We start from the raw sequence: 27,776 nt of genomic DNA on the forward strand, positions 1-27,776 counted from the left end.
AGCGTTCGGCTTCCCCGCCGCCGCCGCCGCCGCCGCGGGCCCGGTCTGTGAGGAAAGCCTAGGCTGTTTGCTTTCCGGCTCGTCGAGCGTCCGCGCCGCATCTCCCGCTTCCCGTCCGCTGCGGCCGGGCGAGCGGAGGCCTTCCGGAGCCATGGAGGACGAGGTGGTTCGCATTGCCAAGAAGATGGACAAGATGGTGCAGAAGAAGAACGCGGTGAGCGGGCGGGTCCCGGGCAGGCCGCGGCCGAGACCGCGGCCCCGGCCCACGCGGAGCCAGCCAGTCAGGGCCGGGCCGCGCGCCCTTCCGGCTTCCACGTCGGCTCTGACAACGTCCGCAGGGAGCCCAGGAGAGAAGCCCTCGCCGGCTGAGAGAAGGCGCGATGGCCGCGGCTTCTCGGGGTGGCGCGGTCCGTTTCAGGCGGGCGGTAAAGTGTGTTGATCCCAGCTCCGCCTCACCCCGGGCATCGCGATTAGACACAGAAAGCCCGCCGTCTCTTAGCAAGTAGGCCTGGGTGCGATTGCAGGACCGCCACGGTTAAAAACCACACTCCTCCCGGGGGCCCCTGCTGGGTGGCTGTGGTGCCGAGTTAGTGGCGGGCCGGCGACATCGTCTGTGTTAGGAGATCCCACTTTTCCATCCCTTTGCTTGACACCTGAATTTATTCTCCCGCACTCGGGACACTTTCATTATCAAAGTGCTAGAAATAATTTGTTCCCGTTTATGAAATTAAAGCCGTAAGGGGATGCTTACATGTGTGCAGCGCTTTAGAGTCACAAACCCGTGCAGAATTCTTTTGTAGCTAGGACACAGTTGTGAGTATATTCATTTTGTAAGCTTAAGTATTGTGTAGTTGTGGTTGAGCCAGGAGCTAGCTGGTTTTCCACTCACTGCTAGCTTAGGAATTAGTGTTAATGCCGAATAATTACGACTTCAGATATCCTTGTTCCTCTTTTTCTTCAACAGGTGTGTTTGCCCGGCATTTAATTTCATGCCCCGTTAATCTGCATTTGCAATTTTGTTTTATTTTCAGCTATTTCCTGTTTGTTTTCTGTGTCGTTTATCGCCCTTACTGATTGAGCCATTTCATTCCTTGCTGCAAGAAATGAGTTTGGGCCGGGCGGTGGTGGCGCACGCCTTTAATCCCAGCACTTGGGAGGCAGAGGCAGGCGGATCTCTGTGAGTTCGAGACCAGCCTGGTCTACAAGAGCTAGTTCCAGGACAGGCTCCAAAACCACAGAGAAACCCTGTCTCGAAAAACCAAAAAAAAAAAAAAGAAATGAGTTTGGGTTATGATAGGTTGAACATTTTTATTTTTTAGATTAAATTGGAAAACTTTCCTCTCTGCCTGGAGGTCCCTAGTTTGCTACACTCAAAGCTCTCAGGAGGAAAAACTTATTAACTGGGTAATTTCTTTTCCCTAATCCATCAGGACAAACTTCAAGTAATTCTCGAGTCTGTTTTCTGATAGTGCACAACCTTAACCAGTATGGAAATTCGCCTTAAGAAAGAAAGATAGAGCTGGTTCTTTTCATTGCTTTTTCTTTCATTTTCCTGTCCACTGAAATTCAAGCAGGCTGATGAAATAAAGAGAAAGGTCAGAATGACAACTCTTTCTCCATGAATTCAAAAGTTGAAAAACATTAACTTTTATTCATGTGTGTGCATGCCTGCATAGGTCAGAGGACAACTTGAGGCTTTCCCTGAATAGCCCTGGCTTTCCTGGAACATGATCTGTAGACCAGGCTGGCCTCAAACTGCTAGAGACTGCCTGCCTGCCTCTTCCTCTTTAGTGCTGGAACTAACGTCCTGACCCATAACCCTGCCCACTCCCAACCTCCATTTTGTGTGTGTGTGTGTGTGTGTGTGTGTGTGTGTTGTTTTGTTTTAAAGATGGGGTCTTGCTTTGTACCTGGAAGCTGACCTAGAACTCCTGGGCTCATGTGATTCTCCTGACTCAGTTTCCTCTTAAATGAGATTACAGGCATGAACTATGAAAAGGAGCTATTTTTAAGTTATTTTAGACCATAAAAATGGAAACTGCTTGAAGTATGATAGTTGTCACTAATAGACAAATCTAAGTACTGCTTTTTAAATATTTTATTTTAATAAAGCTGTAGAGTAGATGTCACTTAATTAAAAATAGCTAACAATTATTGAACTGGTACTCTGAGCCATGTATTCCTCTAAATCCACTAATTATAAATCTTACCAATTTTTATTACTCAGATAGTTTTGCTAGTTTAGTGTCCCATTCTATAAAAGAGGACTTGGAAACGTAAACACCACTACGTACATTGTGTCTTTCCTGGTTCTGGAAATTCCATATCAATGAACTCTTATAGGATGTGACATAGCTAGTTCTTTCAGTTACTGCAGTGTTTTGTTTTGTTTTTAGACAGGGTGTCACTATGTTGTCTTGACGAGTTAAGAACTCCCTGATTCTCTTTTTAGTATCTTGAGTAGCTGACTGGGACCCTAGATACATGCCACCATGCTTTGCTTACTATATGTGTTTTAAAGTCTAATCTGTGTCATGTCTTCTTAATATTTCATCCTTCATTATTATAGAATAGTATTTTATTGTACTGGCACTTATATCACATTTGGGTTTATCTTTTGATGTGCATCTAGGCTGTTTCCACTTTAGGTTGTAAAACTATGCTAAGATATCCTTATGTCTGTTTGTGTTGGCATGTTTTCATTTCTGTTAGGAATATACCTCGGAGTAGAAGTACTGAGCCTTGCAGTGTCTGGATAACATTTCTTTTTATCCTGGGTCTGGACGCCTAGGCAAACTATACCATTAAACTACACCCCAAATCTACTTAACCATTTAGGAAACTATCAAAAAAAAGTAATTTTTTTTTCCTCCCACAAAGTGGCTCATACCATTTTACATTGCTATCAGTAATGCTTGACTGTTTTGATCTCATATTATTCCAATTCTTGTTGATTTGTCCTTTAAATTACTCTTTAGTGAAATGCTCTGGACATCTTTTTCATATTTACTGGACTTCTGTGTGTCTATTTTAAGGATACATCTATATGGGGCCTTTACTTTGCCCACCAAACTGTCTTGTGCCCGGTGTTTCTGTGTTTTAATATTTCACTGTGCACTAGACCATTTCATCTACCTCCTAGGGCTATGTTGTTCTCTTCAGTATGTGAAAAGCTTGAAGAGGATTTTTAAAATTAGAAAACAAGAGTGTGGATTGAAATCTAATCAGGGGGTGATACAGCACATGTTCTTAACTGTAAGTCCCTTGTCCCTCCTGCTTTTGCTTGTGGAGAAGAAGGATATTTGAATCCTATAGTTTTATATAAATTAGGTTGCCTGGAAGTTTGAATACTGTATTTTGTAAAACACTTGTGTTAACAATAGGAGCGCTAAAAACATAATAGAATAGTGTGATAGCTGTAGTTTATTTTTCCGTCAGTTCTGTGAACTAAATGTGGCTTTGGAAGTTGAGAGTCAAATCTTTCTGTCTCTTGCATCATTACCTGTAGGTGATGCTGCAATGGACTTGATGCTGGAGGTAGGTGACTGGGAAGGACAGAATGCAGCTTTTGTCCGGTAGTAAGTTCAGAGCACAATTGTCAGCGGTGGGCCAGAGGAATGGGAAACACAGTTGTGCTGGAGCACAAACTGTAGAGGTTTTTATTGTTTGTTTTGTTTTAATCCCTGGGGCTGGGTGTATAGCTTGGTAGTAGGTTAGCATGTAAGAGACTTTGGCTTCAATCTCCATCATAAAATAAAATGAAATGAAATTCTGTGAAATCCTAAGGGATTGCTGTGTTTTACTACTATATGCTCACACAGAATGGAACTTTTTATTTGGCATTAAGTATCTGTTGAAGGACTAAAGAGATGGCTCAGCTGTTAAGAGGACTTCTGCTCTTGCCGAGTGTGTGTGTGTGTGTGTGTTGGGGCAGGGGATATTAGTTGGCCAAAAGCTATAGGTGGCACTGTTGTCCCTTTATTCTTCATTAATGCCAGAGTTTGTGTTTTTTTTCTTTTCCTTCCATGGGCTTTGTTGCCTCTTCATCCTGTAGGAGCTTTTTGACTCCAGATAGTAATTGGCAGTAGATTGTAGGCAGAGAATACTCGTTCATTTCCTAACTGCTCATACCTGAATAATCAGTCACACAGAAACTGTATTAATTACAACACTGTATTTCTAGCTAGCTCTTCATCTTGAATTAACCCATTTCTGTTAATCTGTGTATTACCATGAGGCTGTGGCTTACCGGAAAGTTTCTGGGTCCTTCTCTGGTGTAGGAGGGACATTGTCTGTGTGTTACTTTCATTGGTTAATAAAGAAACTGCCTTGGCTTTTTGATAGGGCAGAATTTAGATAGGTGGAGTAGACCAAACAATTCTGGGAGAAAAAAGCAGAGTCAGGCAGACGCCATAAATCTCCTGCCCGAGATGAACGTAGGTTAGGATCTTTCCTGGTAAGCCACAGCCTCGCGGTGCTATACAGATTTAATGGAAATGAGTTAATCAAGATGTGAGAGTTAGCCAATAAGAGGCTAGAAATAATGGTCCAGACAGTGTTTAAATGAATACAGTTTCTGTGATTATTTTGGGGTATAAGTGGCCAGGAGTCAGGTGGCGGGAAGCATGGCATCTCCTTGACTCTGCCTACTCTCTCTATATAATCTATGTTCAGATTTCCCACCTGATTTTGCTAAGCCATTGACAAAACATTGGTTTATTCATTAACCAATGGTAATAAAACATATTCACAGCATGCAGAGTGTTATCCACATCAGTAGATAGTCTTAGAAGCATAACATAGATGTAAATCCTGATTTTTTTTTTTTTTTTTTTTTTTTTTAGAAATTGCTCTTTACTATTCTGTAAGAACCAAGTAGATAGCAGTGTTCTTGTGACGGATTGTTAGATAAGCAATATTGACCTCCTCATCCTCTCCATGTGCATGGATAAGCACTGAGACGCTGAAGCAGCTGTTCATTAGAGTAAGAAGTTTTACATTTCTTCAGTTGAGACACATTTGAAAATACAATTCAAAATTACTTCACAAGTGCTAGCCATAGTTCAGAAAGCAGGTGTTATGAACCTCTGATGTTTTAATCTCTGTTGTAAGGTGATGTATATACGTACATGCATACATGTATCGTTGTACTCAAGTGAGTAGATGAGCCATTGTAAGTTGTTAATTGGCTAGTCCTTGCTTTACTTCCATGGGAATTCAGTATGAACCTGTTTTATTTTATAGGCTGGTGCATTGGATTTGCTGAAAGAGCTTAAGAATATTCCCATGACTCTGGAATTATTACAGGTATGTGTTTCTGTGTATCACAGTGTTTAAATTGGTAATTGCCATAATTATAATAATGGGTCATCTTCATTACCAATAACATGCTTTTAATCTATCCTTTTATAGAATAGACCATTCTTTTTTTAAGATGTCAACATTAATCAGTCAATTGCCATTGATTATATATGTATTTAATAAAATATAAATTATGTATGTGTTCCTCAAAGAACTTTCCAAGGTTATGGGGTCATGAGCTCTTACAGTGTAAGGGGTGCCCCTGCTTTCCTGGCCCTGGTTTGGTCTTTCAGCAGCTCACTGTAGCTTAGTGTAGGGATAACAGCGAATCATCACTCTTCTCCCTTTTTCAGCGTCATCCATGCATGCAGACAATTGAATGTCAGTAGCATGAGTACTAAAGTCCCAGTGTGTAATCTAAAGTAGAAAAATAAGTCAGGGACTGGAGAGATGGCTCAGAGGTTAAGAAAACTGACTGCTCTTCCAGAGGTCCTGAGTTCAATTCCCAGCAACCACATAGTGACTCACAACCATCTGTAATGAGATCTGGTTCCCTCTTCTGACCTGCAAGTATACATGCAAGAACAACACTGTATATGTAATAAATAAATAAATCTTAAAAAAAATAAAAGAAAGAAAAATAAGTCAAAATTGTACAAAAGAAAGTAAGTATGAATGTAGCCTTTTCTACTTGCTGTGAGCATTCTTTGTTGGTGTTTCTGTTCCATTAAGTCAGAATTCAAGAATTAAAAAGGTGTGTGAATCTTGCTGGAGAAAATTATGTTCAGGAATGTCTAGTTGAAACTGAACTATTTCTTATTATAAAGATAATAAAAGTAGAGTCATTTTAGTAGCATTTATGACTGTAAAAGAAATCACAAATATTTTCATTACTGTTAACTTATACTTTTGCAAATGTATTAAAATTCCTTTATTTATCTTGATGGCTGCTTATGTCCCTCACTTTGTCTTAATGTTTTAATAAGAAACCAAGAATATTACTGTACTTAAAATATAGTTGCTTTTTCTTTGCTATCTTATGGGTTTTATTTAATGTGCTTTAAAGCACTTCTGAGGAATATATAAGTTCACCAGATGACCAAAAGGATCTGTAGTGGAAACAAAACCAAATAAAAAGGACTTTACATGCAGGCTCAGGAACGGAAGCTAGCCATGAAGTTGAGTTTCTGGGTTCTATGATTAGCAGTCATTTTTTGGGGAGGGTAATCCTTCTACTTGGGTGTAATCCTTCCTAGCAAAGAGTAGTAATAGGCTTGGGTGTGGAAAATACATTGAAAATAATCTTAATAATCTCAGCATGTAATTAAGAGATGTATAGAGTTATAAAAGTATGGAGGCTGGGTAGGGTTTGCATTTCTAATCCACCTCTAATTTTTTTCTCTTTAGTATAATTATATAATATATACTTAAATTTTTATTATGGCTAATAATTATGCTGGGTTTGTGAATGTCAGTAAATTAGATCTGTCTCCCTCAGAGCTCAAAAACTAGAAGAAATTGTATTTAAAAGCAGCAGTGTTGGTACCCAGTTAAACTCTGGATAGGGGCAGAGAAGAAAGAAGTTCACTGTTTTGTGAAGTTTTATTATTTTATGTGTATGGATATTTTGCCTACATGTATGTCTGTGCACTATGTGCCAGAAGAAGGAGAGCTTCTTATCCCTTGTAACTGCAGTTAACAAATGGTTGGGGAACCTCCATCTGTATGTTAGGAATTGAACCTGATTCCTCATCAAAAGCAGGAAATGATCTCAACCAACAAACTATTCCTGTAGCCCCAGAAGTTGATTCCTTAGCTTGACCTCTTAATTTGGAAGCTCAAGAAAGGCTTCACACAGATGGTCTCCAAAGATATTCAGGTTCTCCCTCAGCAGAAATAGCATGAGGAAGCAATGTGGCATAATTATTGGTTAGTTCAGGGCAAGGAAGAGCTAGAGGCAAGACAGTGCCCCAGATTAACATCTTACAGTCAGGTCAAACCTCCAGTGCCAGGAATGCATTACATCTTGTTAAGTCATTGCCCAGGCCATTGCCAATGCTATTGGTTTGTTCTTAAGAACCTGATGCTGAGAACCCTTGAAGGCACTTAATGAGCGTGGAGAAGTTGAGCTGATGCCTGACTAGAAGCTTCAGTCCTATTGCCTAGTGTTCATGGTGCTAGAAAGTACATTGTATGATACTGAAGGAGAAAGGCAGTATCACCCAGCTACAAATCCTGTCACCTCTCTGTAAATATACTGTAAAAAATAGTGCACAAATGTTGTGGGAGTAAGTAACCAAACACTTTTTTAAAATGGATTTGAGGCCCACTCCATGAAATGAAACCCATATCTGAAATTAATAAAGTGGCCAAGGACCTGAGACTAGATAGGTCATGTACCTAGCAGAAAAGCTAATACTATTACTTTACTAAAGGGACTCTTTACTAAAATAACTCAGTGACACATCAGTTCCTCACTTCACTCAACCCAATCAGAGAAGGTTCTTTTTGTAATAGACGGCGATTAACATAGAGACCCACAAATGGACTGTGTAGAGAGTGAGAGATTGTGGAGTACTTAGTCCTAATCAGATATCTTCATTAAACCCTTCTCAAGGCTTGGTAGAGGAAGTGAAAAGATTGTTAAGAACCACAGATGACGGATGACTGCAGACACAGCAGGACAGATGCACATTCTAACTTAGCGCACAGAGACTGACAGCATGTGCAGGTTCAAGCCAGCTGGGGGCCTCGCCCTGAGAAGGGAAGGGAAGTAGACACAGTTTTCTACCTCAGCCGAGAATTTATCTGCAGCTGGTACCTGGAGGGAAGGGGAAATCATTTTCCCCCCAGTGGAGTCTGACTTGGGTATATCAACCACATTCCAGAGCAGGCCTCATATCCAGTAGTTGGCCAATAGAAAATGAACTCTGATATTTTTTGTGGAATTTTTTTATTTCATTTTGTCTGTCACTTTTGGTCTTAATAGTCTTTTGCCTGTTTGCCTTGATTTTTACTTCTGTGGGTCTTAGGTAATTTTTTTTGTTTTGTTTTCTGAGAGAAAAAACAAAGTTAGTTGGGTACGAAGGTGGAGAGCATCTGGGAAGAGTTACAGGAGAAGGGAAAAACATGAGCAAAATATTATGTAAAAAATCTTAATTATTCAACTAGGAATATAGCATTTGTTTACCATATACAAGGCTTATGTTCTGTCCCCAGAACTTGAAGCAGACAGCTTGTGTGTCATGGTGATCGGGCTTTCTGGTTTGGAGCTATTTGGTCTAGATGTGCAGTCAGTTCCTGAGTGCTCCCTGTCCTACCACTCTGTCTTCCTCCCTGCCTTCTCTCCTGTGCTTGATGTTAAACAGAAACCTTGGTGGATGATGGGCAGTGTCTCTGCTTCAGTGTCTCTGCTTCAGTGTCACAGACCACTTTTTAGACAACCTGTTTATAATAGTTTCCCATTGGTCTCCATCCTCTGCTGTCTTCCAGTTTCCCAAGTGTGTACTAATTATTGGAAAAGAAACATGCAGTGGTTCTTTTTCACTCCGCTTCATCAGCCTGATTTCTTGTCATGGAGCTGATAGTCTCTTCTTTATGTAAGCACATTTATTGTCAAAAGCTGGATTCTTAGAGCAGGTGTGGTTTTAATAATCAAAGCATCCTGTGATCATTAAACAGCCATCACCCACAGTTTATTCTTCTCCTTATATCTTGGTCTTCTGCAGGAGCTTCTAGGATACATTTTTCAGCACTGTTGGGTGTTATTCTGTACATCATAACAACTCAATAATTCAAGTTATTTCCTCCATATATCCAAAATTAGGATTTTTTTGTTTTAGAAAATTTGCTTTGTTAACCCCAAATATTGCAGGTGGGTGTAAAATTTGGGATCCTTTTCATTCTTTTGCTGTTGAACCTCACCTGCTTTGGCTCAGCTTTCTGAGAGGTACAACACAGGCTACTGCAGCCCCACTATGTATTCTAAATTCTTCTGCTTTTGTGCTGAGTGTTTAATAATTTAGAAGGAAGCTTTTAAGTACCAATTACCTTTGTACCTCAAAGGTATCAGCAGGGATTCTCCTTTATTTTTTAAACAACTAAGAATTTCTTTGTTGTGTTTTTCTTCCATAGATCATGTTTTGAAAGATTGTCTACTAACAACTTGAACTTCTGAATAATTTACCATTGTTATTTACTCTTCATAATTGAACTGTCATAGCTTTTATGGTTTTTAGTGAGTTGGAAAGAGCATTCATACTAGAAGTGGTGAAGCAGAGATGAAAATTCTAATCGTGCCAATGAGCAATAGTATAATGATGAGCAGGCTATATTGGTATTTCCAGTCTCTTTATCTTTAAAAATAGGTATAATGATCTCAATGATGAAAGGTTCTTAGGAAGACTTATATACCTAGTTATTCTAGTATAATCCTCGTGTAATATTACTGCATGTTAAATTTTATCTGTATTCTGAAACCCATTTTAATACCAAATTATATGCTGCTTACATAGGATCAAAAAATAAAGATTCCTGCCGGGCGGTGGTGGCGCACGCCTTTAATCCCAGCACTCGGGAGGCAGAGGCAGGCGGATCTCTGTGAGTTCGAGGCCACCCTGGTCTGCAAGAGCTAGTTCCAGGACAGGAACCAAAAAGCTACGGAGAAACCCTGTCTCAAAAAATTAAAAAAAAAAAGATTCCTCTTAATCTCTAGGTGGTAGTTTTGTTTGGATAGCTTTGCTATGAGTTGCAGGCAGTGCTCTAAAGTATCTCTGTAGAAGAGCTTATGCAGATACTCACCCTCATTTCTCCCTGAGAGACTGATTTCATTTCAGTACTCCATTGGCACAGTACCAGGTTGTTGATCTCAGTGATGAAGCATTGGTGAGTCCAGTGTGTGATCTGAAGATATGTATACTTTCACCAGAATGCAAATAATTGAAATTTTTAGATCTGAAATATAAAAAAAAAGTCTGAAAAAGAAGCAAGTGTGATTAATATACTGAATTGTTTGGGACAACATTGATGGACACTTTGTTGTTGTTGCCTTGCAGTCTACTAGAATTGGAATGTCTGTCAACGCTATTCGCAAGCAGAGTACAGATGAAGAAGTCACATCTTTAGCCAAATCACTCATCAAATCCTGGAAAAAATTATTAGGTAAAATTGATCTTTGCTTGCATATATTTATGATGTCCTGACTTGTTCAAATGGCTGCTGCATTTTTTTGTCTATGAATCTAGATTTGGTGTAATCATTGCTTTCTAATAGGGATGAGGGCCCTGCTTTAATTTGTTTGAAAGTTGTAGGCTGATAAATTCAGTGATCTCTGACAGTTGTAACTGTAGATAAGCTCCTTCAAAACTTTTCTTCAAAGAACAGGTTGTGATGCTTTCTGAAGTGTTTTTAAAATGACTGCCCATAATTCATTTGTTCAGATCAGCGTTTGTTATTTTCTTTTCCTTTTTTTTCAAGACTACAGGGTTTCTCTGTAGTCCTGACTGTTCTGAAACTCGCTCTGTAGACGAGGCTGTCCTTGAACTCAGATCCACCTAACTCTGCCTTCCAAGTGCTGGCATTAAAGGCATGTGCCACCATGGCATGATTTTCCATGTCTAGCAATCTCTCTTAAAAATCATGTGAGAATACTTAAATGTGTCATTTTATTTTATAATACTTAAGTATACATCACCTCAGAACACTTTCTGTTTTAGTTTCCTTCAATTATTTGAGATAGACTCCCACTATGTTGTGTAAGCTGGCCTGGGATTTGGGATCCAGCTTCAGTCCCCAGAGGATTTAGAATTGTAGTCATGTGCATATTTTCTTATGCAATTATAATAAAGGAAAGCAAGCATTGGTGTAATACTTTAATTTACAGTTCATGCTCTAATTTTTTGCTATCCCTATGTACCTTTTAGTTTTTTGTTGACTTGATAAAGCTAGGTTTATCTGAGAAGAGGGAACCTCAACTGAGAAATTGCCTTCATAAGATTGACCTCTTTGCTAGTGTGTGGAACATTTTCTTGATTAATAATAAATGTGGGAAGGCCCGGCCCACTATGGTTAGTGACACCACTGGACAGGTGTTCCTAGGTTATAAAAGAAATCAAACAACTGTACAATAAGCCAATAAGTAGCATTCCTCACTGTGCTTTATTTCATGACCCTGCTTGAGTCCCTGCCTTGACTTCCCTTGGTGATGAGGTAAAGCAGATGAACCCTTTCCTACCCACGCTGCTTTTGGTTTGTGTTTTAGTATAGCAACAGAGAAGCAAACTAGGACACATTATAATATCCTTTACAGTTTTTTTACGTCCTTCAATAGCTAGTCCAGAATCATATTAAGTTTTCTAATTTAATCAGTTCTTTAAGCATTTGATTTTTCTCCTGTGATAGCATTTTGGAGAATATAATAACCTTCTCTTATTCTGTTTTGACATTTGTTTGGTTATTTATTTAAGGAAAAGTGTCATATAGTGCAGGCTAACCTTGAACTCCATGTAGCAAAGGATAACCTTAAACTCCTGATCCTCCTTTCTCTTCCTCTCAAGTACCAGGATTTCAGGCAGGCAGGCCAGAGGTATAGGAGGCTACAGGAGCTGGTGAAACATAGGTGCCCACATGGAGGACATAGCGGGCCAGAGTCCAGAGGAAGCAGGTAGAGAGAAGCAGCAGCTTAAGGAATCGGACTCTAGAATTGGGAATCAAATTTTGTGGGTGGCAGAAGCCAGCAGAAACAAATGATCTGTACATGACTCAGATCAGCTGCTTGATTCAGAGCAGCTGAGTTCCTTGCGAGGGAACTCATTTATGCCACTCCTGGGTTTCAGCACTAGATGAATGAAAAAATAAATAACTAAAAAGAAAGAACATGACCGTTCTTGGATATTCTTGAGGAGAAAGTTTATTGTAGATATTAATGCCATAGACAGGAGACATAGCTAAAGGCAGGGAAATCTAGCAGAGTCCAGAGTGGTCATGGCCCTAAGCCATGTGTAGAAAGGGAGAGGGGAACCAGATGTAGGAGGATCAAAAGAGGAGGGGTAAAAAAAAAATGACTAGATTATATAGGGAGGAACAACTGGAAGAAGGACAGACCAGCCTCTGGGCTGGAACATTAGGGTAGGAGATGGCGTATGCCAACCAAGGAGGGCCCTGTAATAGGTTGGGAGGAACTGAGGGATACAGGGGAAACCTAGCAGCCAGGTCCACTTGGATAATGTGTCTTAGTTAGGGTTTCTATTTCTGTAAAGACACCATGACCATAGCAACTCTTATAAAGAAAAACGTTTAATTAGGGTAGCTTACATTTTCAGAGGTTAAGTCCATTATCATCATGGCGAGACATAGCAGAGTGTGGTAGACATGGTGCTAGAGAAGGAGCAGAGAATGAAGAAGAAACTACCATCTTGATCCTACAGGCAATGGAAAGTAAACTGAGACACTGGGAGTGGCTTAAGCATATGTGGGCCCTGCACACTTTGTCAAGGAAAGCCACACCTACTCCAACAAAGCCGCACCTCCAGATAGTGCCACTCCCTTTGTGTTTATGGGGCCAATTACATAAAACTATCAGTGTGTTAAGTTGGCACCTCAGCCATTTCTCGAAGGTTTACGACCTAACACTCCCCTCTTTTCTTTTTCTGATTTGTTTACTGTTTTTTCAGGGTGAGAGCATGTTTTACATCCACAGTTGGAATACTCTATAAATGTATTAGATTAAGTTTCATACCCAGTCAAAGGGTGTACTTTATTATACTTCTTGTAACAGTTACTCTGTGAGGGACATTTAAGACTCTGATTGCCTTCTCCAATTTAGTATCTTTCCTCAATCCAGTCTTTATAGTTATGGTTACAAATTTTTATTTCTTTCTCTTCAAGTAAGAAAACATTGTCTTTTATGGATTCTTATTCTATATGATGGGCTGCAATCTATTGCTATTCATATATATTTTCAGTGTTTTATAAAGAAAGTGATGGGAACATTATAGGGTTATTTATATACCCCAGAGTGCCAAGTATAGATAAGTGAGATAATTTCTACAGTAGACCTAAATATGTTCTAAACCTAGACCAGGAACAGTTTTGATTGGCTTAAGATGAATTCTTCTTGTCAGTACAATGATAATTGCATTGATTCATTTTACATCTGTTCACAGTGTCTCGTCACTTTCCTCTAAGTCAGTGGTTCTCAACCATCCTAATACTATGACCCTTTAATATACTTTCTCATGTTGTGATGACCTGCAACCATAAAGTTATTTCATTGCTTGTTCATAACTGTAATATGCTACTGTTATGAATCAAAATATAAGTATCTGATATGAAGAAATGCTGAGATCCAATCCCCAGGTTGAGATCCACTGCTCTAAGTCTTAAAAGGTGTGGACTCTGCAGCTCTATTGACAGATCGTTGAATTAAATGAGGTGCTGAGTGGACTGTACTGAGGCTGGAATGGTCTCTATGAAGATGCTCTTTATTTACTTTCCCAGAAATACTTATCTGTGCTTTAGGTGGCACTTTAACGTTTTTTAACTTCTTGAAAAATCACTTAGATACTATTGTTCTCTATGCATGAGCTCTCATTTTCAGGATGGCTGTGTTCATATTCATCCACACTCTTTCCTTTGCATATTCTCCTTTTAAACTTTCAGCTGTCATTGGCATGTGAATTCCTCTTTCTTTCCAAGTGACAGTTCAGGAGTGTTGATTGTACAGGTATTGTAAAAAGTACCTCAATACAGATGCTAACATAATAGTTTTTTTTTTTTTTTTTTTTTTTTTTTTTGGTTTTTCGAGACAGGGTTTCCCTGTGGCTTTGGAGCCTGTCCTGGAACTAGCTCTTGTAGACCAGGCTGGTCTCGAACTCACAGAGATCCGCCTGCCTCTGCCTCCCAAGTGCTGGGATTAAAGGCGTGCGCCACCACCGCCCGGCCTAACATAATAGTTTGCTTATACTTTATATACAGTTGTGGGAAATTGAAGATTTTAATGGTAAGTGTGTCCTCTTTGGGGGCTGACTTTTTTTTAATGTTTGTTTTTGGCTTATATAGGCTATTAATGTGCAATACTTTATTTTCATTTTTAACAAAAGTAGACTATTTAGGAATTTGATAAATTTTGCAGATGGACCATCAACTGATAAAGATTCTGAAGAAAAGAAAAAAGAACCTGCAATTTCATCACAGAATAGCCCTGAAGCGAGAGAAGAAAGGTAACTCACTTTATATGAATTAATTTCTGCTGCAGTTGGTATTGTAGGGCTTCTAGCACTCAGGAGGCAGAGGCAGGTGAATCTCTGAGTTCAAAGCCACTCTGTTTTACAGAGTGAGTTCTAGGACAGCCAGGGCTACACGGGGAAACCCTGTCTCCAAAAAGAAGAAGAAGAAAAGAAAAGGAAAGAAAGGTAGCGGGGGGGGGGGGGGGAGGAACCATGATCAAAAGGATTTATTTGGCATACATCCCAGGACACAGCTCTTTGAGGGAAGCCAAATCAGAAACCGGAGCAGAAGCCATGGAGGAATGAATGCTATTTAATGGCTTGCTTCCTGTGGCTTGCTGCTGTCTTGTGCAACCCAGGACCAATAGTGACACCACAGTGACTTGGACCCTTACATATCAATTATTGGTCAAAAAACACCCCAGGGACTGCTCTGTCAGCAATCTAGTAGAATCGTTTTTCCAGTTGAGGTTCCTCTTACCAGACAGCTTTAGCTTGTGTCAAGTTAACAAATAAGCAGACAGGAAAACTAGCTAGTTTGTTTACCTGCGCCATCACTTTGTCCCTGGTTTTCTGATCCTGCCTCCTCTCCTCCTTCCTCTGTCTAGTCAGATGGAATTAGCACACATGTATAGCCATCTTTAAAACATTTTAGCAAGATTTCTTAGAATTTTAGAAGAAAAATAGAAGTCTACAAAAAGAAAGCAAGATAATTTATATTATACTGTCGTAGTTAGGATTTCTCTTGCTATGAAGAGACACCATGGCCACGGCAACTCCTACAAAGGAAAACATTCAGTTGGGGTGGCTCACTTTCGGAGGTTCAGTTCATGATCAACGTTGTGGGGACATGGCGATGTGCAGGAGACCTGATGCTGAGAAGCAGCTGAGAGTCCTACGTCTTGCAGGCAACAGGAAGTCTACTGACAGGAGGAGTAGCTTGAGGAAAGGGGAACTGAAAGCCCACCCCCATTGTGACACATTTACTCCAACAAAGCCACACCTTCTGGTAGTGCCATTCCCTATGAGCTTTTGGAGGCCAAAACTTAGTAAGTTTGAATAAGATTGCTAGGATGAGCAATAATGAATGTGGTAATGAAAGTAGTGATTACAGATTCAAATGGCCCTTGACCTCATTTGCCTTTTGAGCTTTTTTTTTTTTGTCTAAATTTAGCCATTTAAGAAAATTTTTAGTATACTTTTATTAGTATTTAAAGTTTAGGTGGAATATTTATGTGCTAAAGCCTGGCATCTATCCAGAATAACACATAAGAGTAAACATGACTATCCAGACTAGCCTGGGGTATAATATAAAGAAAGTTGTAAGTCAGATCAAAGTGACTCGAGGTTGACTAAGGTTTTACATTTTGGTGCTAGAATTTGAGAAACTTTAAGTGGTTCAAACCTAGCCATCACATTTTAAGAGACAAGGTTGATAATAGTGAAGCGAATCAGCCCATACAGGCAAGTTGCAGTGCTTTGGTTAAGTATTGGCCATAGGCAAGAAGCAAAAGCTTTACAGTATTTAAGAAGTTTTGTTTTGTTTTTTAACATTGGTTGGGACTGGAGATGTAGTTCATTTGGTATAGTACCTGCTGAGCATATGCAAAGCCTGGATTCAATTCCCAGAAGCCGTTAAAATGGGGCACAGTGGCACATATCTGAAATCCCCATACTTGGGAGGTAGAAGCAGAAGGCTTGACTTCATAGAGTTCAAAGTCAGCCTAAGCAATATGAGACCCTGTTGTAAAAATGAGTAATTCTTTTTTCATTTACTACTTAGAGATGCCATGCTACACATTGAAAATACATACAGGATGAGATCCTAGTTCTTGCTTTTGGGAAACTTTGTCTTGTAGGAGAGTGTGAAAAACAGTATACAAACCTCTTTGTAGACAGGATTTTCTAAATACATGGTTCATAAGAAGAAACTAACTAGAGTTAAATGATATTGATAACTTTTCCACAGTGAGCGTGAGATTTATCTATTGGATTCAATTTTTTAAAAACGTTTAGTCTATATGTAGATGACATTTCTGTTACATAATGTTGACTGAAATGCTATCTCATTTAGACCCCAAGTATTTATTTTTACAGCGTAATGACAATGCTCTTCAGAAGGTTTTCCTAATTGTTTTCTGGTCTGTGTACCCATGTATGTGTATTTTAGTAGTTCCAGCGGCAATGTAAGCAGCAGGAGGGATGAGACAAACGCTCGAGACACTTACGTTTCATCTTTCCCTCGGGCACCAAGCACTTCTGATTCTGTGCGGTTAAAGTGTAGGGAGATGCTTGCTGCAGCTCTCCGGACAGGAGGTAAGTTTAGGGTTGTTTGCACCCCCATACCATCTCCACCTTCGTGCTGGTGTTTTACGTGTGTCTTCCTGCTGATAGCTTCCAGTTCTTAGAGGGCAGTAGGAAGGAGGACACTGGCACCACCAACAGGCACAGCCTTCTAGAGTGTTGATACTTTTCTTAGTTCATGCTAATTTAAGCATTTCCTATGTAAATCTCAGATTTGCAAACTCAATTACCTTGACCTTAGGTTGAGCGGTAACAAGATGAATTGTTAAAATTAGTATGGCATAGAGTATTTAACTTTTATATTAGTAATTCATTTTTATACTTATTATAGTTAGAAAAGCAATTTACAGTTTACATTTCCATGGGGAATACCAAGAAATACTAATCCTTAGACTTCACATGCCAACGATTTTCAGGTTTCATACTATCATGAAACACCATGTGGTATCCCTAAAATGTTTAAGTTAAGAAAGTAAGTTTGGTAGGCAGAATGTTTGACATCTTAAATAAATTAACCCTTTTTCTTTTCAGTTATGCTGAACTGTGCATAGCTAGGGTGACCAGTTTTGCTGCTTACTTGACCCTTTCTACTTGAATTTCCTTACTGCCTCTGTTTTTCCCTTTTTCTATCTTGCAGTTCTCTTTATTCTTTCCCTTCTTTCGAGCATCTGTGATAGTCTTCTGAGTATGTCTATGTATATGAGTGGCAGATGAAATGAGAAGCTTCTCTGTGTTGAAATCTGTGTCGTGGGAGACAAGGCATTTCTTCTTCATAACCGTTCTTCCTCTGTCCCCCTTTGGAACGCCCAGAATTTATGGCGTTGTGAGATGAGGAGTTCCTCGTATGTGAAAAGGGGTCATTGGTGCAAGAGCACTGTGGTCTTAGATCAACTCCAGAGGAAAGGAGTCGTGGGCTGAAAGATACCACCAGATCCTAATAAACTCAGAGATTCTGTGGATGAGGCAAATGGAACTGAAGAAATAGGAGTGTTTTGATGAGTTTTTCATTTCTGTTTCTAGATGACTACATTGCTATTGGAGCTGATGAGGAGGAACTGGGATCCCAGATTGAAGAAGATATCCTTTATGTTCACATCCATGGCTGTGTGTAGTAATCTGTGAGGTTAATTGTCCCTGTCCTTCTACATAAGTCAGAGGTTTATTCTGTACTATTTTTAGGAAGGAGAAGGGCATTCCTGTTTATTTCATTTGTTTATCTCTCATTCACAACTAAACAGCATATGATTAATGGTAATTTTTTCAGCCTTTGTATATTGGAAGTGTAGCATCTGAATTTTAGTTGTGTAAAATGGCAGGGAAAGTGTGAGGCCCATTCAGTGGGAGGGCCTCAGACTACTTAGTCCCTATTCCTTCTGCCAGCACATGTGTTCATGCCTGGTACCATAGAAAAGGCTGTAAGGGGAGTGCCTGTGTGGCAGTGTAAGATGGGAATGTTGTTTTTGAGGAACTGCCCTTTGTTAAATATGAGCCCCTCTGGGCCTTGGTCTCTGCTTTGACCTGGCCTTCTGTGGAAAAAAGCCTGCTGTAGCATCTTCTCGCTGAGCTGGTAGGTGAGATGCTCTAGTGTGGCCTCAGGTGCTCTCCTCTCATAAGACCTCTGAGGGAGTTATGGCCATGCTCAGATTTTGAGGTCCTTAGTGGGATTCAGACTTAATCAAGTTAAAAACTTGTGTGATTTTAGAACTCTTTCAAATATCTGATAACTTGGGTTATGTCAGAGTACCTCTTTGAAATCATGTTGATGCTTGCTTCTGACATTAAACATTTTTAAAAAGCATCACTGAGTCAACAGTTGTAAAGATACGTACTATTGACCAGTTACAGAAGAAGGAATCTGAAAGTATTATTTTTCTAAATTGAAAAACATTTTTATGAATTGTTTAGAAAATTTAAGAATTTTGAATTTGGCAGAACAAAAAAAAATGTTATCTTTATAACAATCTTTTTTCCTTAATGGCCAAGTACCTATATATCAAGAAATAAGGAATACAGACATGAAATACAAAAACAGAGTACGAAGTAGGATATCAAATCTTAAAGATGCAAAAAATCCAAATTTAAGAAAAAATGTGCTGTGTGGGAACATTCCTCCTGACCTGTTTGCTAGGATGACAGCAGAGGTGAGCAAGTCTGCAGGGAAGTGCTCGTGTGAGACTGCCTTGGAAACAAGTGTGATAAATGTGTGTGTTAGAAACCTCAAGGTCACTTGCTCCATTTTCACTGTCAGTTTCTTCCTTCTGTCTTGAGCTGTCCAGATGTTCTTTTGTGATGCATTAAATCTCTGCAACCCATCATCTACAGTCTGCTGGCTTTATTAATCATCCAACAGTAATCCTGACTTTTTAACTAGCTAATACCGTTTGCTATCTTTAAGAAATTTTGTTTTAAAATGGTACTAAAATATCTAATACTGGTGGGATGGTGGTGGAGCATGCCTTTAATTCTAGCACTTGGACATTGGAGGCATGAGGATCTCTGTGAGTTCAAGGCCAGCCTGGTCTACAAGAGCTAGTTCCAGGACAGGAACCAAAAGCTACGGAGAAACCCTGTCTCGAAAAATCCAAAAAAAAAAAAAATTCTAAAATGTCCACAAAGCAGAGAACAAAGTGTAGTCAGATTCCATATATCCATCACCTGAGTTCCACCTCCACCTGCTATTGAGTATTTTTCACCTTTTGTTTGTTTTAGTTTTTTGGGGGGAGGGTTTGGTTGGTTTTGTTTTTTTGGTTTTTCAAGACAGGGTTTCTTTGTATAGCTGTGGCTTCCTGGAACTCAGTTTATAGACCAGGCTGGCCTGGAACACAGAGATCTGCCTGCTTCTGTCTCCTGAGAGCTGGGATTAAAGACATGCAGCACCACTACCTGGCTTTTCTTTCTTTCTTTCTTTCTTTTTTTTTTATGTCAAGCAAATCCCTGGTATTTATCCTTTCAACCCATACATGTATACATGTCTGTGTATACATATTTTTTAAATATCTATTTAAATACTTTTCCGTATGTAGCTACATTATCATTACCACATCCAGCTAAACACATGGCCTTGCCATGGTATGATATTCATATTCATTCATACTTACTCATATTCACGTCTCCCTGATTATGTTCTACGTGTGCCAGGAGCTGAAGTCTACACATTACCTTTGATTTGTTGTTTTGTTTTAAGCTAAAGCAGTTTCTTTTGTGGGGGTGTTTCCAGACAGGGTTTCTTTATGTAGCCCTGGCTGTCCTAGAACTCACTCTACGAACCAGGCTGGACTCGAATTCACCGAGATTTGCCAGTCTCTGCCTCTCCGAGTGCCACATATGTCATCAGGTCTGGCTTAAAGCTGTCTCTTTTGTCCCTCACATCCCCTCCCCCTCTGCCTTTTTCCTCTGTGGTGCTGCTGTGTTGAAGAACTAGCTCTTTCCAAACATACATTTCTGTGAATATTGCATTAGATCATATTTCTTTATTTTTCTCTCCGCTTGATTTTTCCAAATAGTTTGATTATACTTAAGCTTCCCTTTTCTTAAGTGATGGATTTTGCATCAGATACATTCTTTCAGAGGGAACATAGTGTCTTGGTACTTTCCTCTTGGCATGCATTTCCTCTTGGGTTTTTTTTTTTTTTTTTTTTTTTTTAGTGACTTTGGGTGATGTCAGGGAGTTTTCCCACTGTAAAGTACTCCACTAATCTTCCATCCAGTGAGTTCATCCACTGATGAGCATGTTACTTGAGTAGGATAACCACTGCAAGAGAGCAATTTCTAAGATGTCATTTATAGCTAGGATTCTTTCGTAGAAGCAGTTTCAACTATAAATTCGAACTTAGTTACAAAATTCTTTGTTTAGTTAAACCGTTATCAGAATGGTGGCCTCTGTTGCTTCTGTGTGTGCATGCCCTCACTGGATACTGTCAAGGGACTTGGAGCCGCTTATCTACCTTATGGGGGTTTTCCTTACAGTAATTATTTCAGTGACTGAAGAAGTCATTTTATTTTGGGTCACTAGACTTGCCTTCATGTTAACTTTTGTACCCATTTGACCCAAACATGATAGTCTCTGTGCATTCTGGTATTAAAAAAAAAAAAATTTACCTGGCATATTCTGTGTACAAAGTCCTTGGTTTCTCTGAAGATGGCATGAGTATTTAAAAGATCATCTTGTGCACACCAGAGGTGTGATTGCTATAGGTTTGTTTTGTTAGTTTATAAGCAGTGTATGTACCTAATTTTAACATAAATATCTGAGTCTTTAAAGAGATTTTGAGCCGGGCGGTGGTGGCGCACGCCTTTAATCCCAGCACTCGGGAGGCAGAGGCAGGCGGATCTCTGTGAGTTCGAGACCAGCCTGGTCTACAGAGCTAGTTCCAGGACAGGCTCCAAAGCCACAGAGAAACCCTGTCTCGAAAAACCAAAAAAAAAAAGAGAGAGATTTTGAAAGAAAATTATTTTAAATCCTCTGAGGGGAAAAATACTAGTTTTAAACTTAAAATTGTTTTAGCCGATTTCTACTTTTATTTTTTTTTTTAAAGATTTATTTATTATGTATACAATGCCTGCCCGCCAGAAGGGGGCACCAGAGTTGTGAGTTACCATTTGGTTGCTGGAAATTGAACTCAGGGCCTCTACGTGCAGCCAGTGCTCTTAACCTCTGAACCATGTCTCCAGCCCTGGTTTTACTTTTATTACTGATTATTGTTAAGCTTTGTGAACATAAAAGCATTCGGGGTATAGAATAGCTTTCAAATGTGTCTGTAACTCATTGATATTGCCATTTCTGTCATAGGAAATGGCTAGTGATGAGCTCAAAGAGATGAGGAAAAACCTGACAAAAGAAGCCATCAGAGAACATCAGATGGCCAAGACTGGTGGGACCCAGACTGACTTGTTCACGTGTGGCAAATGTAAAAAGAAGAACTGCACTTACACACAGGTTTGTGGTTGACTGTGGTCTCATGATCACATTAAGAATGTTTCACTCCTGTTTCAGAGTAAAGATAATTATAAAACCTGATATTGTTCAAGAAAAGATATGACCTCTTTGGTGAAAAAGTACTTTCTTGATAGATCCCAACTAATTAAATATAAGTTGATATATTTGTGTGCTAATGAAAATATTTACTATAAAAACTGTAGCAATTTTATAGAACCCCAGATGTACTAGCAAGCAGGACCATCTAGTGAAGGGAAGTTCTCCTCTCTCACATGGCCTGTGTACAAATAAATGCCTATTCCTATTTGTAACATGATGACTTTTGCATTCATATATGACAAGATTGACCTTTTTGGTTTTGAGTAACATAAAAAACTGTCAACAAATTTCTGTTGTTATATGTCTATATAAAAATAACACTATCTTCATTTTTGTTTGCCAAATAGGATTTTTTTCTTTTATTGTTGTTGTATATCTATAATCTCTTAACCTTAGAAATTTTCCCTTAAAGGTCATGTTTCAGGTCATGGATATAGATGTTGATCCTACCAAGCAAGAGCACAATTCTTTTAGTCAAATTAAGATAATTTTAAACTCTGCTATGTCCCTAAAGCAAGGTTTGAGAAAATTAGCAGTGGTGCAGACAGTGGGCTTTACGATAGCTTTAAAAAAACTGCAAGACTAGGGGATTTCTGAGGGCTGGGGGATTTCCTTTTTTTTTGCTTATGTAGAAATTTGGCTGAACATTTTAAAGTTATTTGGCAAAACATCAAGGTAGATATCAGGATATGGTTAGATACAGTGTGTAAAACACATTAGATTCCAGAAAATTAGTCAAGAACTCTGAGTTTGGTTTTTTATTTATTTGGTTGGTTGCACAAAGATCCATCTGTTTCTATCTCCCAAGTACTGCAATTACAGGTGTGCACCACCTCCGCCCAGCTAGGACTATTGTTTTTATCCTGAGGCCTTATAATACTAGTTTTAGAATGTTTGTTCTTCCTCCTTTTAGATTTATTTATGTTTCATATGTGGAGTGTTTTGCCGGCATGTTCTCATGCACCACGTGTATCTTGGTGCCCTTGGAGAGTAGAAGAGGTGTCAGTCATCTCTTCAGCCCTTAGAATGTCTGTTTATTTTTGTGGGCTTTAAGTTAAAATCATATTGATGATTTACCAGAAACTTGTGGCTAGGTTTTGAGCCTGGGGCTTTGTTTGTGATTGGCAAGCACTTTTCATGGCTGAGCTACGTCCTCAGCCCAGGTCTTCCTGAGTGTTCTATTTTGAACTCTTCTTTTAAGACATGGTCTCAACATTTTCCAGTTTTGCTTTTCTGCTTGCAAATGTGAAATTCCATTCCCGTTAAACTGGGTAGCCATTGACCATTGTGTTACTGCCATGTACTTGAGTGAACAACAAGTCTTTGAGATGGTAACTTCATTTTGTTGGGCTTTTGTACCACGCCCATCTTAATCAGTGCACAGTATTCCATCAGATGCATTTACTCTTCTCTGTTCACTTCCAACATATGTGCTGTTATTAAGTGACATTCTTCACTATCCTTATACAGAGATCTTGTATTTCTAATTGTGTATCAGAGTAGATGAGAATGCCACGTTCCCTGGCAGAGATTTGGGAATTTAACATGACTTTTAGAGAAGTTGTGTCAGTTGTGTGTGTCATAAAGAAATGCTTTGGGGCCCAGTGGTGGTGGCGCACGCCTTTAATCCCAGCACTGACAGGCGGATCTTTGTAAGTTCAAGGCCAGCCTGGTCTATAAGAATGAGTTCCAGGATGGCCAGAGGTCAGAGCTACACAGAGAAACCCCATCTTGAAAGCCAAGAAAAAGAAAAAAAAAAAAAGAAGAAGAAAGAAATGCTTTGGATTCTTATTAACATCTTTACTAATGTGTAGGTCATTAACGTGTTAATTATTGGTTTTGTGATTATTAACCATTTGCAAAATGCATAATTTAATGAGTGACTTTCAGAGAAGTTTTCTACTTAACTGGATAAATTACACATGAAAGACGAACAGAAGGATTTAGAAAAACAAAGTTTGAAATTATGTTCCTTTGCCAATAGTGTATTTGAATTTTTATAAGCTCTTACACTTCTTAGGGTGATATCACTGGAGATACTGTATGTCTTTATGTAGAATATTCTTACTTAAGTTGGGTTATTTTTAGTGGTAATTCAAAAGTATTTTTTATTTAATTTTGCTACAGGTGCAAACTCGTAGTGCTGATGAACCAATGACAACATTTGTCCTATGTAATGAATGTGGAAATCGGTGGAAGGTAGGGCACCCCTGGGTTGTATATAACTTACTGTCTCTTCATAAACCATCTAAAATAGTAGTGTGTACCCTCCTGGAGTTTGATCTTAGTAACACATATGTTTTTAATGCAAGAATGGCAGGAAAGAATATTAAATTACCATCACACGTTCCCGTAGATACTGTAGTTATTGAATTATTTCCACTCTTGTTCTTCCAGAAAAGCAGTGTATGTTTATTACTTATTTTAATAAATTTGATTTTGGAAAATGTTATAGAGTTCTATATGATATTGGGGTTTATTTTAGGAATTCTAATGAACTTGGTTCTGGTTTGGTAGCTTTTCAGTAAGCCTTCATATTTATTGTCTCTGAATTTGTCTCATACAGGCAAGTTTATTTTTTTTGAAGTACATGTGTTTAAGAGTTTTTCTGTTCTAATGTTTATTGCATGTGCTCTTTGCTGACGTCACACAGCATATAATGTGCTCTGGCTGTTCTCACTGCCAGCCTCTCATCTCCCCTCCCCGTCAGTCCCTTTCTCACATTCATGTTTTGTTTTGTTACCCACCGAGTTTAACCAGGACTGTCTGTGTAACTGCGGTTTTTTTACTGTCCTTTGGAGCAACTGTCATTGCTCCTCCCCCAGAATGCACCAATAGTTAAGAAGGAGCGGGGCTCTGAGTCTCCTGACTGCTGCTGAAAGCTTGTTCCTGCACAGACCAGTGGAAAGCTAATTTTTGAGGGATTTTTTTTTTTTTTGAGCACCAAAAGCAAAATATAAAACTAGAATTGCATATCAGCTCCAAAGGCACTTTTATTGTTAATAATGATAAGACTGTTAGTGGTGTGGGGTTAGGCGATGCTCATGGTAGAATCAGTCTTTGGAGTCACACAGTGATCGGAAATCTCTTGTCTCTCACCCTCACTGATCTAGTGTTTCCTCATGTAGCCGGCATAAACAATACCTGATCTCACCTCTGTCATTGCTTCTCTTCAATCCTGAGAAGAAACTTGGCATGTCTAGATAGTCCTCTTAGATCTGTTACACATGCTGGATACTTTTATCACTGCGATGAGCAAACAGTACAGTTTGTTTTACTACAATCAGTTCGCCAAACAGGTTGTGCCATATGGTACTTAAGGAATTTAAGAAAGTTCAGTTTAATGTAGAAAGCTGATAAGAATTGTTAGTTGTTTAACCTAGAAACATTAAAAGAAGTACTTTTAAAAACTACTAAAACAAAACTTTACATATTTATTCTTTAGTTACATAATCCTTGTAATTCTATGGTGGAGGGTCAAAATGAGTGACTATTATATATAAAGTCTTTCCACAGGAGCCTCTGTCATAGGGTGTATAAAATCGAGATATATACATCATTCTCTGTATTTTTAAAATCTTACGAAGTATTTCTTTTGTTTTTTGCAGTTCTGTTGAGTTGGAAGAATCAGCGAGGTATCTGGACCATTATGAAAAATGGATTTTGTAATTAGCTTTAAAATTAGGCCAGGCAACTCGTTTCCCTGATATTTGTAAGCAGTACCGTCCCATGGGTTGGTCTTTGTTTTTACCTAACATTCTTTCTTAAAAACCATCTGTGGTTTCAGATCAGCTAGGAGACCATAGGAGAACTAGATAATGTGTTGCATTTTTTTTATTTTTATAAGTTGATGTTACATTTTATTAAATATTAACTTTTTGAGTTAGAACACACAAAAATTCTGTTGTTCTCCATTAATGCATAAAGACAAAATTGCTTTTCTCATTGGTATGTACCTAAAATATTAAAGGAGAAGCAAAGAAGTAATATAAATGTTAGAATACCAAATATGATATGTATTCCAGTAACCCTTGACCAGCTTATCAAATTGTGCACACTATTTGAACTAGCATATGAATTTGCTCTTAATTACCACGCTCACAAAGCCTTGGATCCCTGATCTCTTGCATCTGTGACTAATTGCAGTGATCTTTTTTTGTATTTCTTATATATGTATATTACCATTTTTAATAGGGTTTTCTTTGGAAAACAACTTTATTTTTCAATCAGTTTGGTTTTATTTGACTTTGCACTCTATTAGTTTAACAGAGCTCTGTTATAGTTTCCTAGGGTTTTCAGGAAGCCCCTCCCAGGCATACTTCTGGTGAATTTTCCCCCATAGAAGACATGCTGGGAAGGAAATGTCAGCATCTTAGTAGAGTTCCTGGAGGCAGCGTGGCTGGACTTGCACTTGGAAATCTGCTGACCAAGCGTTAAGCCTAAGACCTGTGTAAGTCATTAAGCTGTGCTCTTTGCACATGGAGGTTGCAAAAAAAGGAAAAAAGAATGTTTTAGTGTGAATCTTTTGTGCTGACTTTTTTTTACATGATGATGATGAGCCAACTGAAATGTTGGCTATAGCAAGTAGTTTTACAATGCATATTTCACAATTAAGTTTTACCTTTGTTTAAATGTGTCCCCCTTGTTTTGCTGGTAATAAGCAGTGGTTTTCAAAGTTTTCTTGATACAGATGTTCCGATGCACATAGTAAAGGTCTCTGTTGTAAAGCTTATGATTTACATGCTTCCGCGTCTGGCTATACGTCTGTGTAAAGACCACTACACAAGCTTTGTGTTTGCTCTGCTCTGCAGACTGTTCGACATAACATAGAAAACAAATGTCCATGTTAAAAAGGATTGGTCCATGGGTAATTTCTGTCACTTTAAAAATAAAGTACATTTTAAAAGAATTAGTTTTAAAATAAGGTTAAAATAGTCCCACTTTTAAGTGATCCATTTTAAAATTTGTAAATCAATAAATTTTTTTGTTGTTAAACAGATATTATATTTTGTCATTTTATTTAGATGTTGAAACTTTCCTCCCCCAACTATTAACAATACTCTGAGGTTCTGTTCTACTTGAGCTTGGTCATACTCAGGTCAAAACTGGTATTGAACAGTGGTTAGAGCCTGTCATTGCCCGAACCCCTGGTGATGGAGAGAGCAGTGGTTCTCAGGCACATGAGCTCATCTTAGATGCTTATTCACACGGGACTTTAATTCTACAAAGCGATACAGCAGTATTCATTTCCAAGTTTTGGGTGCATTCTGAGGGGTCTTATTTTACAGTTATTTCCTAGACAGAGTAACTGAAGTGAACATAGGAAAAGTGACTTAGGCAAATTCATTTGCAAATAATGAAGAGCCATAACCATCATGCGGAGAGAAAGTAACAGCCTTGACATTCTTGCCCCTCAGAGTGCTGTTGAACATTGATTTATAAATTGTGCTAGGCCGTGACAAAAATTCTGAAATACTTACATAAACTCAAACATCCAAATCTGTATATAATTTACAAATGAAACCACCAGGTGTGGTGGCTCATACCTTCAACCCCAGTGAACAGTCTGGTCTACACAGCAAGTTCCAGGCCACCCTGAGCTAAGTAGAGAGACCCTGATTCAGAGAGGGAGAGAGATGTGGGGAATAAAAGAGAAAAACTCAGAAGTGTGATTTGAGGATTTCATTTCAAAATAAAAACTATAATTAAAAGGTTGTCATTTGAGAAGTGTTTAGTTTTTGTTGTTTCCTTCGAGATGGAGTCTCTGTAGCTCTTGCTGTCCTGGAACTCATGTAGTCCTGGTTGGCCTCGAGTTCATGGAGATCCACGTGCCTCTGCCTCCCAGGTGCTGGGATTAAAGGTGTGCGCCACTATGCCCAGCTTCATTTGAGACGTTTTAATCAATAAATATT

The 27,776-nt window shown here is 39.0% G+C and overlaps 1 protein-coding gene across 3 annotated transcripts; it reads left to right on the forward strand.

The window, feature by feature from the left end:
* Positions 1-16: 16 nt before the first annotated feature.
* Positions 17-26,863, forward strand: Tcea1 (transcription elongation factor A1). Of its 3 annotated transcripts, none has more exons than XM_057791080.1 (10): positions 17-214; positions 5,245-5,307; positions 10,356-10,461; positions 14,432-14,519; positions 16,696-16,841; positions 17,850-17,906; positions 18,816-18,970; positions 21,619-21,765; positions 23,992-24,063; positions 25,473-26,863. In XM_057791080.1, exons 1-10 carry the CDS (start codon positions 152-154, stop codon positions 25,479-25,481), a joined length of 906 nt encoding a protein of 301 aa, XP_057647063.1. In that variant the 5' UTR covers positions 17-151; the 3' UTR covers positions 25,482-26,863. The 3 variants fall into 3 exon arrangements, with proteins under 3 accessions (XP_057647063.1, XP_057647064.1, XP_057647065.1); XM_057791081.1 differs by lacking the exon at positions 17-214 and adding an exon at positions 366-502; XM_057791082.1 differs by lacking the exon at positions 17-214 and adding an exon at positions 4,966-4,984.
* Positions 26,864-27,776: the final 913 nt, after the last annotated feature.

The sequence above is a fragment of the Chionomys nivalis genome, chromosome 16, assembly GCF_950005125.1.
Source record: "Chionomys nivalis chromosome 16, mChiNiv1.1, whole genome shotgun sequence".
In the NCBI taxonomy this organism is placed as follows: domain Eukaryota; kingdom Metazoa; phylum Chordata; class Mammalia; order Rodentia; family Cricetidae; genus Chionomys; species Chionomys nivalis.